The following is a 15,460-nucleotide window of genomic DNA, read 5'->3' as shown; positions in this document are numbered from 1 at the left end:
ACCCCCAGTGGACGCCCCTGCGGATAAAGGGGTCCGGGGCTGCCCCGGAGGGGCTGGCTGCCCTCCTGCACCCCTCCCCGGAGAGGGGCACGCAGCACGGGGCACCCGGCCTGCCCCCGCACCCTGCAGAGGATTCCCTTTGGGGCACGCTCGGAGCATCCCGCTCAGGGCCCCACGCAGGGATGGGGACCATGATGCAGTCACCTGCCCCGGCCGAGGACACCCCAAGGTTACCCCAAGGACACCCCAAGGTTACCCCAACGACACCCAAAGGTCACACACACAGCTCCAGGACGAGCACGGAGGGTGAAGGGGGGCGGTGGAGCCCTTCACCCCGCAGCCAGACCCGCAGCGACGCCCGGCTTCGGCCCCAGCTACACCAGGCACTGCAAGGCCACCCGTCAGCCCACCGGGTCCCCCAGCCGGTGACACGCCACCTCCGCCTGCCAGGTGACGGGGCACATGGAGGGGGGGGGACCGTGCTCAGCCAGCACCAGGCACCGGCGCTCACAAGCACGGGGCAGCCCCTCGAGCCCCCCGAGGAGGGCTCTGACACCCCCAAGCCCACGGCCCCACGGCACAGCCAGCGTGACCCCCCCCGGCCCCCCGCTCACCGCTGTCACACGCCTCCGAGCCACGTCTGGGCAGCGCTGCCCCAGCCCCAGGACGGGGGCGAAGCCGCGGGCTGCGCTCGGTTCCGCTAGGAGCTGACGTGACTACGGACACCCCACGAGGGCTGGAGCAGCACTGTCAGGAGGCCAAATACCTCCTCCTGCTCTGGGACAACTCAAACGCTGGCGTTATTTATTTTCTCATGCGCTGAAACAGGAAACCTCCAATATGCTGAAGCCCTGGACCCCCGCCAGCGCCAGGGGCACCTCGACAGCTCAGCGGGAGCGGGACGCGCCTGGAAAGAAAATGCAAGCCCTGGGCGTGCTGGGCTGCACCCGGCGGCAGGAGATGCCCCTGGCCCTGCGGGGGGAGGGACGCAGGACTACGGGGGGCTCAGGGCGAGGGGACCCCGCTCCACGGTGCTCCCGGCCCCAGTGACACCCCTTGACAGTGACGTCTCGGTGCCCTGCTCATGCTGGGGCGCTGAGACCCGAGCCAGCCTCTCCCACCTGTCCCACCACGTGCCACCAGCACTCCCAGCTGGGCACAGGACAAACTGGTGTAAACTGGGAGAACCCTTCTGAAGGCAGCAGCATTGGCCTGCAGCCCCTCACCACCTGCTTTTCTCAGCCCCCTGCTCTGGGAACACCCAGGCAAGCCGGACACTTCCCGTACACCAGGACGGCAGCACGTCCCTGCTGGCCACGAGCAGCCCGGGGCAGCCCAGCGCCGTTTGGCTCCCCAGCACCAGCACTGCAAGGGCCACGCACCCTCGATGGAGGGAAAGCGCCTCCTGGATGCGGGGACGCGATGCACCCTGGCAGGGAGCGGCAACCTCCGTGCTCCTCCACCCCAAGCCAAAAGGGAGGTGGCAAAACCCCCAGAAGAGCCCAGCCCGGGCGCTTACCCCGTGGTGATGTCGTCGTCCTCCGTCAGGGTCTTCCCCATCAAATCGCTGTCGCTCATGTAGCCCGACTTCAGCTCCACGTCGTCGGTGTCCAGCGCCTCGACCAGCTCCAGGCGGGAGATGTGGCTCAGCTTGCTGGGGCTGCGCATGGGCATGGTGTGCGAGTAGTGCGCCCTCTCACCGTGCGTGTACCAGCTGGGGGTGCCCTCGGAGCGGCAGCTGCCCCCCACCGATGGCGCGTCCCCGGCCTGCAGGCGGGGGCTCGACTGCCCGTAGCGCCAGGAGAGCGGCGAGGAGCGGTTCGACAGGCTGGACACGCTGCGGGGGTTGGCTTCGTCGCTGTCGTAGCACGTCATCTCCAGGGAGCTGCGAGGATGGGGAGCCTGGGTTAGGGTCGGGGTCGGGGTTAGGGTTAGGCTCTGGCAGACCCCTGCCTCCGGGATTTCCCGTTTCGGAACGTGTGGGGTCTCTGCCAGCACCGAGCCTCAGGATCCCCCACGCAAACGGTCCAGAGGGACGGGAGCGACCCAGAGGCTCCATCGCTGCATCCCACCCACCTCTGCACCTCCATCGCCTCGGAGCAGGGGCTGGCAGCAAACACGAGAGGGGCAGCACCTCTGCGTGGCACCGGGGAGCAGCCCAGCCCCACGCCAGCCCCCCGAGGGTCCCGCAGAACCCCATTAACAGGGAGCTGTCAGGGAAAGCCCAGCTGCGCTGCCCGTGCCAGCGTCCCTCTCTGCAGCCAGCCCGGAGCCGTGAGCGCAGCGGTGACGGGGAGCTCAGCTACTCCCCGCACCCCTCGGGGTGTATTTCGGGCAAACGGCATGTCGGGGAGTGATGCTGAGGCTAAATTTAGACACCAAAAATGATTACTTCTTGGAGCAGCTCCTCAGGAACCCACAGCCCTTGACTTGGCTCCGCACGCTGCTCTCAGGGAGCTATTCCCGAGCCGCGACCGCGCCGCGCTTGGATTGAACGCCCCGGCGGGAGCACCGAAAGCCAAAGCCCGGCTGCAGCACGGAATTTAAAAGAGGGAACTGCATAAAAACTAGGAAGTTCGTTCCAGCGGAACTGAAAGGGGCAGCTAAAAGGGTGCAGTTTTTGTGGGAAGCACAAAGGCTATTTAAAGATGTTCTGCCGGCAGCTCGCAGCAGATGCAAACCACGTCTCCGAGCAGGGCGCAGAAAGCCCCGAGGAAGCTCCTGCGGCCCCGCGGCCGGGCGCAAGGGCTGTCAGAAGCACGGTGACGTCCTCCAGGAACAAAGCTGCGTCCTAGCGCGGGGACAGGAAAGGGTCAAGGCTCCGCTGGATGAAAGAACCCAGCGAGGAGAAGAGGAGAAACGGCAGGAATATTTGAGGAAGGAATAAAATGGAGCGGCAAACCCTTCCCAGGCACGTGGGAGCAGGCAGAGAGTGTGCACCAGGAGGACACCCAGCCGCCAGAGTGCTCCAGGAAGAAAGCTGCGACACATGGGGGCACTTCTACGTCCGTGCTGGCTGTGGGGAGCTGAAGGGGTCCCTGCGCCACGGCCCCGGTCCCCAGAGAACCTGCCCCTGGTGCTCCTGGAGGGGAGCGGTGGACCTCGCACCGCGGCCACATCCGCCCAGCACCATAGAGCCCGAAGCGGCTCCAGTTTTGAGGAGACCCGGGGCGCACCCAGAGGCCCACAGGTAGCATCCGTATCGGGCACACTTGTGGAACTTGTTCCCGAGAGCAGAACTAGTGGGTCTGCGTGGTGGTGAAAAGCCGGGGGAGAGCTGGCCCGGCTCTGGGAGGTGCAGCCCGTCGGCGTGGTGGGGCTGCTGGAGGGATGCCTGCAGCACGCAGGTGGGGGCTGCTGCAGGTCGGTGAGCTCTCCCACCAAATGCAGCTTCCAAATAAACTCAGCTGCCACGGGCTACGAGGCAAAGCCCTCACGGATGTAAGAACTCCTTACGGGACAGAAAGCAGGGGCAGGCTTCCCTGGGCTGCTCCCACCAGTTATCAGTGGTCAGTTTTCTCCGTGGCAGGGACGGGGCTGAGGCCTCAGCTGTGGGATGCACGCACAAATCGTCAAGGAAAGGAGGTGACGGCGAAGAGACAAAACCCACCAGCAATACTAATTTAATCGCCCTTAATATCCTTGCCCTACTTCCCTAAGACAGGGGCTGACAGAGGATTTGCTAAGGAGCCGCTGAGCTGAGCAGCGCGCCGAGGAAGCAGCGGATGAAATTTGACACAGATGAATGCAAAGCAAATGCAAAGCAGCCCTGACTCGGCGCGAGCAGCGCCGGGCTGCAAGCGGGCTCTTACACCGAGCGAAGAGATTGCAGAGCTGTAATGGATAATTCCAGGAAATCGCCGGCTCAGGGAATATTGCCACGGCCCCCATGCAAATCCCAGTGCCCGAGCGCTCTGCTCCCTCCAGCTCAGAGAGCTGGAAAGTGCGGTGAGGATGATGAAGGTCTTGGCAAGCTTCTGGGCGACGAAGAGCTGAATGGAGCGGGCTTCTTCAGCCTGGACAAAGCTGGCTGGGGGGGGGACGCAGGGGAGCTCTGTAATTGCCAGTGGTGGGTGAGGGGGGACAGGAAGCCCCTAGAAGGTCCAGCACGTTCTCGCCCCTTCCAACACAAAATCAAGCATCCAGCGAGGCCACGAGGTGGCAACAAACACCCAGTGAAGGACACACAGCTCCTCGCTTCCCGGCCTCGCCGACACCCGGCGCAGTCTCCCTGCAGAGCCCAGGCTCGTAACTGCGGGGCCGGGGCTGGGAGGGTGCCCTGGGGAGATGCCCCCCACCCCCCCCACCCACTGCCAGGCACGGGGCTGGAGCTGCCGGGCAGAACCTGAGCGCATCCCGAGCAAAGCAGCAATCCCGCAGGGACCCCGGGGGGACACCGGTGGCCCCAGACAGGTGTCGGAGACACGAACGCAGGCAGGAACCCGGCTCCGGTTCGGCAGCCCAGCGGTGTCCCTGCCCACAGCTCCTCCATCCCCACGCTGCACCCTCGGGGTGCTGTCACCCCAGCCCGGGTGGCAGCCTGGACACGGGAGGGTTCCTGGCACCTCCCCGTGTGCTGCCCAGGTGCTTGGCCAGCTCTATCCTCACCTCTACATACAGCAGGGAAACCGAGTCACAGGTAGGGGCAGGCACAGGAGATACTCTCCCTTCTTCTCATCCTCACGGGGACAGCCGAGCACCGGGACCAGCCCTCACCTCCTGCTTTGGGGCCGGGGGCGATCGGCTTCCCCTCGGTGCCACCCGCTGCCCCTGTCCCATCCCCGCCGTCCCAGCACCCATGAGCCCCGTCGGCCCCGGGGCGCTGCCGGAGCCAGGTGCCCAGGCCACGGGGCACAGCCAGCGCCCTCTCCCACCCGGGACCCCCAAGGGAAGGTGCTGGTTGTGGGGAGGGGGACGCGGGGTGCTGGGGCCTCACCTGTGAGACACCTGGGAGCCCCGCAGGCTGGACATGGTCTCCTCCAGGTTCTGCCGAAGGTCCAGCACATTCTGCACCGTCCTCTTCCTCTGGGACTCGGGGTCTGCGGAGGGACAAGGAGGTGGCTTTAAAGGGACGAAACACCTCTGAGCGTGGCTTTCCCAGCAAAGGCCCTCCCCAGGTCCCACCCTGCCGCCAGGAGGGGACAGGGCAGGGCTCCCGTGCTGGAACCAGGTGTCGGTATCACCGCACATCCACTAAACACCACCGCCCTGGGTGCTGCGGCCAGGAGCAGGGCAGAGGGACCAGAAGCAGGGACACCGGGGGCCTGAGCAGCCCCGGCACCCCCGGGCAGCAGGGCCAGGACCCCGCTGGGACGGGGACATCTGCTCCAAAAACCCCACGCTGGGAGCACGTTCACACGTGCACGCACCCGCTAACGGACCTGCAGGTGCGCTCCCACGCCCACAAGCGTGCACACACACCTAGAGCCCCCCCATGCACGTGAACACACACACACGTGTGCATGCACATGGATGGGGGCGGGGGGGGGGGTCACTGCGCCCCTTCCACGGCAGCTGGTGCAGCCCTGGCAGCGCTGCTGGGCTCGGGGCACGGCTCCAGCCTCCCCGCGTCCCCAGCCCGCTCACGTGCGTTCCCCGTCGGGTAACAGCCGTGCCAGCGCGGCTTTGATCCCCGATTTCAGGCCTTTCAGCCGTGGCCACGGCTTGCCACTGAAGCGCAGCGACAGCTTAAAGGGCAGCGGGCGCGAGGGACGCTGGAGGCGGCTCCTCCTAACGCGCCGCGGCACCCAGCGCTTCGGGATTTGCCACGGCACCGTGAGAGCCGCGGGGAGCGGGGGGACACCCCCAGCACACCCCCCCGGCAGGCTCCCCACGACACCAAGGCCACGTGTCCAGCACGCGAGCAGAGCCCGTGTCCCCTTGTCCCTGCCACGTGCCAGCCACGTCCCCGGGCACCGCAGGCAGCGCCCAGGGGCTCGGCAGCGCTGCCCCACGCCGAAGCATCGCTGGTCTCCGTGTGGAAGGTGGTGACGAGCGGCAGCAGCCCCGATGAGACAGGTTAAATGAAGCAGGTTAAAGCCTGCAGCACCGAAGGGCGAGCACCGGCAGAGCTCCTGGCCGGGGCCGGGGACGCGGGGGCACCCAGCACCGCGCACACACCTCATGGGAGAGCGGGGACGGGGATGGGGACGTGCAGGCAACGAGGGCGCAGGGGTGCAGGGCTGGGTTCTGTGCACAGGGCGCAGAGGAGGCAGGGCAGAAAGCAGGGGGCCAAGGCCACCAGTGCCAAACGTGCGGTCTGTACGGCAATGGGAGGTGACGGAGCCCAGTTTCCTTCCACCACGGCCCCGAGCTCAGCACCGCAGCAGCGGACAGGAGCGGCAGCCCCAGCTTTCTGTCTGCTGCCCCCGCCGCTGGCAGCGCTGCGTCCCCGCGGGCTGGGCAGGCCGGGACACAGGGGCCGGGACGCAGGAGCCACCTCGGTCCCCTGGGGCTCCCGCCCCTGCCAGCTCAGCAGCGGCTCCCTCCCGAAAACGCTCGGCTGCCTCCCCCGCGGCCACCCGCGGCCGTTCCCACTGGCCCCAAGCCAGCGTGGGGCTGGTGCTGCCTCCCGAGGAGCGGCCGCGCGAGCACCCGCTGCGTCCCCAGCCGCACTGCGAGGCCGCGGGGTCCCAGTTTCGGGGTGCTGGCACGGACCCGGCTCCCCAGCTTCTCCCAGCCTGATCCCCGCTGGCTCCAGCCACCTCCCCCCCCCCAGGCAGAGTTCGCTCCCCTGGCCCGAATTTTTGGCCGGCCATCCAGGTCGCTCCAACCTCTGGAGATGCTGCGGGAAAAGCCGCAGCTTTCACCTGGGAGAGGGCCAAACGCCGGGAGCTGCTCCCCCACCTCCGCACACACCCCTGCCGGCACTGAGGGGCCGCAGCCTGGCCCCGCCGTGGCACCACCCGGCAGAGGGGTCCCTTTCCCAGGTGACCGGGGCTGGCCGAGCCGCTGCGTGCCAGAGCCGAGCCGAAACCGGAGCCGCCGGGAGAGGCTGGAGTGTGGGAACAGCGCGAGCGCGCTGGATTCCTCCCCTCATCGATTTAGCAAGCCTGCTGCGGCCAGATGTTTCCAGCTGCCGGCTCACGGAGCAGCGGGTCAGACAGACATCCCACCTCGGCCGGGCTCGCTTCCCCGGCGGTGACGTGTCCCGCCGTGTCCCCTGCTCGGCCGGGGCCGCGTGCTCAGGGCCGTTTCCTCCACCCCGGCTCTGGAGCACAGCCCCGCTGGCAGCCCCCGGCCGCTCTTTCAGGCTCCGTCCCACTGCAGCCCCTGTCTGAGCACCCCCTAACGCCGCTGCGCCCAGGAGGTGACACCGCCACTGTCCCCAACCGCTGCGTCCTGCAGCCACGCTTGCTGCAGCTCTCCTCGCCCCGCTGCAGCTCCAGCCCTCGCCTGAGCGCCCTCAGCTCCCTCCAACGTCAGCGAGCAAAATGCGGCTGATTCACAGGAGGGGAAACTGAGGCAGGAAGCCCGGCTCCCGACCCAGCCGCCCTCCCACCCGGCGTGCCGTGCCCGGCGCGGGGCTGCCGGCTTCCCCGCCCGCCCGACGGGGCGCCGCCGCGTCCTCGCGCTGCAGACGTGGCCAAGTACGTCAGGGAACGAGGAAATCACCAGCTCCCAGCGGCTCGCGACGGCTCCTTTCAGAGGAGCATGTGGCCAACGCCTCCCTCTGCGGCCAGGCAGCTCCGCGGCCGCGGGACACGTGCGCCCCATGTGCCTTGGCAGGGAAACCCGGGGAGGGGGTGTGCGCACGCTGCCCGAGCGCTCGATCGCATCGTGCGCGCGCTCATGTGGGGGCCACATGGCAGCGGGAAGGTGTGTGTGTGCACACCCCTGTGACCGTGCGGACGTGCACGCACGAGGACGGCAGCAGCAGATGCAGTCGCGCAGCCAGCCACGCATGTGGGCAGCATGCGCCAGGGGTGCACTTGCCGGGCTGGCTCGGCACGCTGGTGCCGGCGCGACGCTCGCACGTGTGAATTTTCTTGCCCCCGACCCACCCCGAGCGGTCTCGCTCCAGAACAGACCAGGAACGGACTCCCGGTGACCCGGCGAGGTTTTACACGGCAAGCAGGAATTTCCTATAAAAGGCCTCGCAGTGCTCGTGAGTCATTCCGGTGGGCCCCTATTGCACGGGAGCTGTAACAATTTTCCCCAGGCCGCGAAACGTTTTTTACCCGTTGCTCAACTCCTTCCAGTGCGCTGAAGACAACGCCAATAAACTCGGCAACAAAAGCAGCTCTCCGGGGGCAGCGAGGTGCCTGCAGAGCACCGGAGGCTCCCCGGCTCTGCAAACCCCCGAGCGGACGGGCGCTGCCTCGGGCCGTGCTCCCAGCTGCGCTTCGGGACGGATCGAGGCCGTGGGGAGCCTGCCCGAGCCCTCCTGCCCCTGCCCACGCTGCCTCCGGCCTCCAGCCCGGGCTTTTTTGCTGCGTTTTCCTTCCAAACCCTCTGCTCCGGCACCCAGAGCCCGCCGCAGCTGGGGGGAGAGCCCAAGACCGGTGCAAGACCCAAACCTTCTCAGCCTGCAGCGTGCGAGTCGGTTCCCCCGGCGCAGCCCACCGACAGCGGAGGCTTTCCATCTGGAGGCAAATGGCTTTATCTTAGGTTTCTTGCAGCTCTGATTCACGCTCCTGGACGGCTGGGCAGGGGGATGGTCGCGACGTGCAACCCTTCTCCCTGTGGTTTAATTCATTCTTCCTCCCCCCCGCAGCCACCCAGCGGGCTAAATGAGCGGTGGAGATCGCTAACGGGACTCTGTGGGGTAACTGCCAGGTCCCCGGCGCTTGCATCCCCCACCGGCCTTGTTTTCTGGGCCAGCTCGAGCTCTTCCCACCACAGCCCCGCAGCCTGGTGTGACTTGAGCTCCCTGCGTGCTGTGGGACCCCAAAAACCTCCGGGCCACCCCTCCGTATCGGGACAGAGCGCAAGCCCGCTGCCTCCCCGTGTCAGAGCAGACCAAGGGGAGGTGTGTGGGTGCTGTCCCCAGAAACCTGGATAAAGGCAGCTGCCCTGGGCTGGCGGAGCCAGGGGTGCTCTTTGCTGGGGATGCAGAGGCACAGAGCCGCCCGCTGATGGGGACAGCGTGCCCGACGCGTGGCCCGAGCCTCCCGGTGAGCGCTGTCCCCTCCTGGGACACAGCGAGAGAAGAAGAGAGGCCAGGACCCCGCTTTGCAGAGCCACCCCGCGTCTCCTGTCGGGCTGGATCCACTAAAAGATGGCTCTCCAACGGCAGCCGGGAAGGAAGCCCCATCCCCTACAACCACACCATACCCGTAGCAGCAGCTGTCCCCACAACCAGGGCCGTCCCCATAACCGTGCCTGTCCCCATACCCACGGCAGCACCCATCGCCGCGCCGCCCCGCTCCCCTCCCAGAGCGGGCTGGTGCAGCCCCGCGGCGCGCGCAGGGGCCGTCGGCTCCCCGCCGGCAGGCGAGGGAAGAAAATGAGCAGCAGCGCAGCGGCGACAGGCCAGGACTTCAGCCGAATCAGCACTTCTGGGGCGAGGGCCGCTGCTAAGCCTTGTGAATCGCTTCTCCTAATGAGGGCAGGGCTGGGAGACCTGGAGCCTGAACCCGGTCTGGCTCCAGCAAGCCAAGCTTTTAAAAGGGATTCAGACTTTCTCAGGCTAGAGCGGCCATAAATCTAGTTAATTGGGTCTCTCCCATACACGACTTTCCAAGTGAACCCGCTGGAGAGATCCAGACTGGGCCTCCGGCCCATTTGCGGGTTTCTTTCAATGGATGCTGCGCTTGGCCCCGAAGCACCCCACCTGCGCGTCCAAATCGCAGCTCCTTTTTCTTTAACGACAGCTTCAAGCTGCTCGGCACATCCCTCCTCCACGCCTCGCTCCGCGCCCCCACACCAGGAGCCAGCCCCAGGGTGCCCAAAATCCCCCTGCCGGGGCGGGCCCTGCCCCGTGGCACAGCCGCTCTCACCCCGCGGCGGAGGAAGCGGGAGCGTCCCGACGTTCCCATCCCCGGCACTGCGGGTTCCAAACTAACACGGCGGAAACGCCGGCAGCCTGGGAGCAGGGCGGGATGGGTGGCAGAGGGCAGGGGCTCGCCCCGATCTGCACGCCCAGGGGTGCCCCGGGGGGGCTCGCCGGCTTCTGGAGAGCAAGCACAGGGACGCGGGGCGCGCGGTGGCACCGTCTGCCCGCCCTGGGACGCACACGCTGCGAGCGGTGCGTGCAGCTGGGGTCGGTGCCCAGCCCGCTGCCCTGCAGAGCAGGGTCAGTCCCGGCATGCGTCGCTCCGTGCCTCAGTTTCCCCGTTCCCTGGATTCGCTGTCCCCTTGGGGCACCGCGTTATTTCTGCCTGCGAGCGCCGGGCTGCCCCGCGCATCCCCTGGCTAGCAACGCTCAGCCCTGGGGTTTGAGGTGCCCCGAGCCCCTCGCCGCTGCGACACGCCGCCTCTAACAGCCGCCAGCAGACGCTCGAGGGGATGCTGCAGACCTCACGCAAAAAGGAAAGAGAAAGGAACAGGACCAGGGGGACAAAAGCAAAAAAGAAAAACCTCGAGGCAGAAGGTGCGGGCGGGCCTGGGGGCCCCGGAGCAGCCGGCGGCAGCAGGTTCATGCTCCCCACACGTCACGAGCCGCGGGTCGGACATTGTGGAAATTCAAAATTCCAGATGGCTCTTTGGGCTTTTTTTTTTTTTTTTTCGGTCTCATTTCCAAGGCAACAAGACTCGCTGTCATCTGCCAGTTGCCATAGCGATTTCACCTGATTCTGCTTCAGCAGCGCAGCGGAAGAGAAAGCCGGGCGAGCTGAGCTCTCTGCTGCCGCGGAGCCGCGAGCTGGTGCGCGTTCAAAGTTCCTGGGGAGAGCAAGAGATAAATGGGGCTTTATCCGAGGAGGCAATGGGCTGATTCACAGGATCAAAGGAAGGAACTGCGGGTTTCTATAGCACAAATCAGCCCTTCACTTCACTGCTTCGACGCCCTCCAGATGTGCCGCACATCTGGGGACGTCGCCGCGCCCCGCGCCGAGCTCTGCCTGGCGGAGGAGGGGGTTTGGGTGCCGGGGGTCCCGCGCCCGCTTCTGGCTTGGTCTCAAGGGCCGAGCTGGGTTCCTGCAGCGATCCGAGAGCGGGGTGGAAGAAAAGTGGCCGATGGCAGGTCCATTGCCCAGAGCCACCCGCTCTCCCGGCACAGCCCTGCCCCAGCAGCCCAGGCAGCGGCTCAGGGGGGCGCAGAGCACCCCCGGGCGGCCCCAGCAGCGGGCAGAGCCCCCTGAGCCAGGATGCAGCACCCTCTGCCGCTGCAAGGACGAAGCCTGGCACCCTTCGGCCTCCCCAAATTCGGGGTGAAGCAGTACGTGCCACCGGGAGCTGCACGCAGCCACAGAGAGCGCCTGTTCAGGATCGGGCGCGCTCGTCCGCCAGCCACGTGCGCCGTCACCGCCTCAACGGCCCCGTTATCGCCGCGGGTGCTCCAAGACGCGGCCGTGCACCGAGCCTGGCTGCAGCACGGGGCTCGGAGTCGCTCCTCCAGACCCACGCTCGCACCGGGGCCCCGCAGCGGCGTTACAAGTACCCACCTCCCTGCCCCAGGTGCTGGCACGGCCGGGCGGGCCCTGCCGCGGGCACCCGTGGAGAGAGTGAAGGACTCGGGAGCTCCCGGCCTGCGGTAGCCGCGCGCTGACTCGCGGTCATATGCCCCAGATCAGCAGATCTGACGATGCTCCAGGAGCCAGCCCGCCCTGCCCGAGGCTCCCTTCTGCCGTTCGCGTCCTCGCCGAGGACAACAAACCCCTTGAGCAGGGGCTGGAGGGCCGAGAGAGGACACTCGGTGCTGGCAGGACGCTCGCGGGTGGCAGCCACCCAGGAGAGCGGCACTGCTGGCGGGCAGAGCCCCTGTGCCCATTCCCCCTTGCTCTCACTGCCTGCCGTGAGCCCGGGGCTGGCCGAAAGGGGGTTTATCACCCCACATCCCTGTCCCCTTCTCAGCCCACGTCCCCGTACCCAGGACTGAGGGGAAGGGCCCCGGCCGGGCAGCTCCTGGCTTGCGCCGGCTCCAATTTGCAGGGAGCAGCGCTCCAAGCGAGAGCACAGTCATTAGGGCAGCCAAACCCCCCGCTCCCGGCCAGAACGCAGCCATGCTTGGGGAAGCTTTATATTCAGAGACAAACAACTCACATTTGCTTTTTAACTGTTGGAATTGCACCCACTGGGACGGAGCGAACAGGGAGCCTTTTGTCCCCTTCTCCTTGTGACTGAGAGCTTTGTGCAGAGCAATGCGTTGCAAACACAATTCTCCGCGGCCTCAGCTGGGCTCTGCGGCTCTGGTAGACACTTGGTCTGTCCGTCCATCACCCGGCCAGCCAAGGAGCCCTCGTGCGTCTCCAGCAAGAACGCAAAATGTCCTCCCTCGCTCTCCAGCCAGCCGCAACCTGCAGATGTGCCCTGCCCAGCGCGTCCTCTCGCTGAGCCGCTTAGCAGAGCCGCCACGACAGACCCAAGACGCAGGCGGCGCTGGGGAAGGCAGCAGCTCAAAAACCAAGCTCAGAAACCCAAACTGCACAGGGCCACGGGCGGCAGAGCTGCTCCTTTGGGTTACGGCCCACTGGGAGCGAGGACGAGCAGCCTGCCTTTGCAGGGAGCATCTCCGACCGCGAAAACTCCCAGCACAGCACGGGCGGAAGGACCGGGTCACTGCCGACTTCCAGGGGAGGTGCCAGCCACCGTCACCTCTTGGCGAGGGGGCTCCAGAGACCTCTCGCCATGGCAGAGCTCCTGAATTCAGAGCTCACCAAGCTGCCGCAGGCTCTGGTGCTGCCACCCTGGAGAAGAGGCAAGGGACGGCATGCCTGGAGCAGGCCACATCCTTGAGGCGCCGGTGACGCCCGTCCTGGTGTCCCCGGGACAGCCCCGGGGGGCGAACCCAGCCGACGTTAGCTGCAGGCTGCTTTGTGGCTCTATTGTTGCCACCCCCTCCAGGGGGAGGGAGATAACCCAGGCTATTTTTACTTCCATCTGGGGAATCGCTTCCCTCCGAAGTACGCTGCCACAATGCTAATTTTTAGGCTGACGATTAATTGATGTCAGGCTCATTAGGGGGCCAACGGATCCCTCTTCCCCGGGAGCGCCAAGGACAAGGGGGACGTGTTTTGACAGATGTTGCTCGAGCCGCGTGTGAGTGACGTCCTAACAACGGAGGAAAATAGGAGCCATTACCGTGGAAAGCCCTGGAAATGGGAAGGGAAGTGCCTGCACGCGACCCCGCCGCCCTTCCCCGCGCACCCCCTAATCAGCCCTTCACGCTCTGCCCTGCGTTACCAGGGCTTTTCTCCCGGAGATAAACGGCCATTGTGCGCCCGCGGGGGTAACCGGACCCCCTGCCGGCAGCACCGCGGGGAGCGGGGAGCTCTTCTCCCCCCCCAGCCTCGCAGGAGGGCCAGGTGCCAAATCCAGCCCGGCACCGGGAGCCGCAGCCTGCGGGCGCGTTGCTCGTGCCCCTCGCGGGGTGCCGGGGGGCTGCTCCTGCCAGGCACGGGGCACGATTCCCCCGCTGGAAATCGCGGCCGAGGACTGCGGCGCTCATCGCACGTTTTGGGGTCCCGCCCCGCGGCCTGGAGCCACTCACCCCGAGGCAAACCTGTGCACGCTCCCCTACGCACGACGCAGCGCAAAGCGGCAGTGGCGGATTTGCTAGAAGAAGGCACCACAGGTCTGCCCGTGCCGCACCGAACCCTGCGCCCCCCCCTCCCAGCAGGAGCAGGCAGCCCCGGGGCCCTGCCCGGAGCGGGGCGCAGGCACCCCCCGTACGGCAGCAGGGAGCCGGGGACTCGTGCTAATTGCTGCGCGGTGCCTCCAGCACCCCCGCGAAGGGAAGCGCGTGCGTGAGTTGTCTATTCTTAGCGCTGCCGCTTCCCCGCTGGGAGCGCAGCGGCAGCAGGACCTGCTCCGTCCGTCCTCCCGCTGCCTCCAGGCCTGCCCCACCTCTCCGCAGCGCCCGCGGTGCCTCCCCGCTGCTCGGAAAAGCTTTTCTTAAGCAATGGTTGCGTTTTTTCCTATCAAAGGGCATTTGCAGAGAAGGGACAGGTTCTTCTTACCTCTAGCAGAAGACCTGACTTCCTTCTGGTGTGCCCCAAGAGGGAAGGGGGATTCTGCGCCACCGCTGCGGGAGGTGCTGCCCGGTCCCTTCACGTCCTGCTCTCCTCCACCGACCCCAAAGCACGCAGAGCCCTGCCCAGGTGCCACGGCAGGGCTGGGGAAGGCATCGAGAAGCTTTCCTCATCTCACCTCCGCCATCTGCACGCAGATCTGTGGCCAGGGCTGCGCGTGACGGCGAGGGGATCGACTCCGACATGCTCTAGGACTCGGTGCAAGGGGCAGTTGTTTTGCCACACGCGTCCAAGTTTTGCTGTGAACGGGCGGGGCAGGAAACCTGTTGGAAAAGGCGTCTGCACCAACCTGAGGGGTTTCAGTCGAGCCGCTCACGGGGAGGAACCGGGGCCCTGCAGCACAGCACAAGGACTGAGCAGCACCCGGGCAGGATGCGTCCCCTCCCAGCCCCCGGCACCACTCGGGGCCGTGCCAGCTCCCCATCGCGCACCGCTGAGTGCCACGCGGTGACAGGCCAGCAGAGGGAAGGTGACAGCACGCGGGCTCGCCCAGGCACTCAGACGTGGGACAGGAGAGTGGGCGCCCGCCCCGTGCCCCTGCACAAGCAGCAGTTCCCCAGGGGAACGTTCAAGTGTGCCGGGAGCGCCGAGCCACGCACCGCAGCGCGGACACTTTGGGACGCTCCCCGCCGAGCTGGAAGGATCCCCACGCCAGCATCGCCCTCCCGGGGACGGCGTGGTGGGGGCTGCAGCCGGGATTTATCCCCCTCCCCGCGTCCCACCTCCGCGCGGCAGCTGCCCTCTCCGCCGTGGGAATCGGCGCTGCGATGCGCTTCGAGCTCGGCTCTCCGAATTCGCTCCAGGGGCCTGTCCAAGCGCTGACGACACACAACCCGGAGCCGCGGCTGCCGGAGGAAAAGCCGAGCCAGCGCTGCGTCGTGGGGAAAGCAGCAGCCAAAAGTCACTCAAACAAGGAAGCGATTTGTCTTTTTCTGGATGCGCTTTCCTCCGACAATGAGCGCGGAGCAGGAAAGTCGCCTGTGATAATGTGCAGCGCACCAACAAAGCGGCTATTGAATCGGTAAACGAGAGCTCTCGCACCGGGAGCCTGACAGATACAACAGAGCAGGGAAAAAGGATGAAAAAAGGAACGCCACGTGACCCCCGAGCTCGATCCAAACCAGGCAACACATCCAACGGTTCTGAGGCTGAAATACACACAATGAGCTCCAGCGAGTAATTAATCCCTTCAGGAACACTGTAAGTGGTTGCAGACAGTTTACCAAGAGAGAAAAAAAAGAAATTGGAAAGTCATTGAAAAAATTATCGTTAAGTATTTTTTCTGCTCCAGTACGAAACGCAGCGCGATCCAGAAGATCTCTGCCCAG

The 15,460-nt window shown here is 66.3% G+C and overlaps 1 protein-coding gene across 11 annotated transcripts in view; it reads right to left on the bottom strand.

Annotated features, from left to right (window-relative positions):
• Nucleotides 1–15,460, bottom strand: part of NAV1 (neuron navigator 1) — a 67,045-nt gene that overhangs the window by 25,284 nt on the left and 26,301 nt on the right. For 10 of the 11 annotated variants that reach the window (XM_066982865.1, XM_066982860.1, XM_066982861.1 and 7 more), the window contains 2 exons: nt 4,937–5,039; nt 1,520–1,885 (listed from right to left, as the gene is read on the bottom strand). In XM_066982865.1, the coding sequence (XP_066838966.1) occupies nt 1,520–1,885; nt 4,937–5,039 (469 nt within the window). Of the gene's footprint in view, nt 1–1,519; nt 1,886–4,936; nt 5,040–14,854; nt 14,983–15,460 lie in introns of those variants that run through there. The other variant, XM_066982868.1, reaches the window with a different exon arrangement.

This window comes from Anser cygnoides, chromosome 25 (genome assembly GCF_040182565.1).
Source record: "Anser cygnoides isolate HZ-2024a breed goose chromosome 25, Taihu_goose_T2T_genome, whole genome shotgun sequence".
Classification (NCBI taxonomy): domain Eukaryota; kingdom Metazoa; phylum Chordata; class Aves; order Anseriformes; family Anatidae; genus Anser; species Anser cygnoides.
Note: the sequence above shows the minus strand (reverse complement) of the source record. Positions and strands in the feature narration are given on the sequence as shown.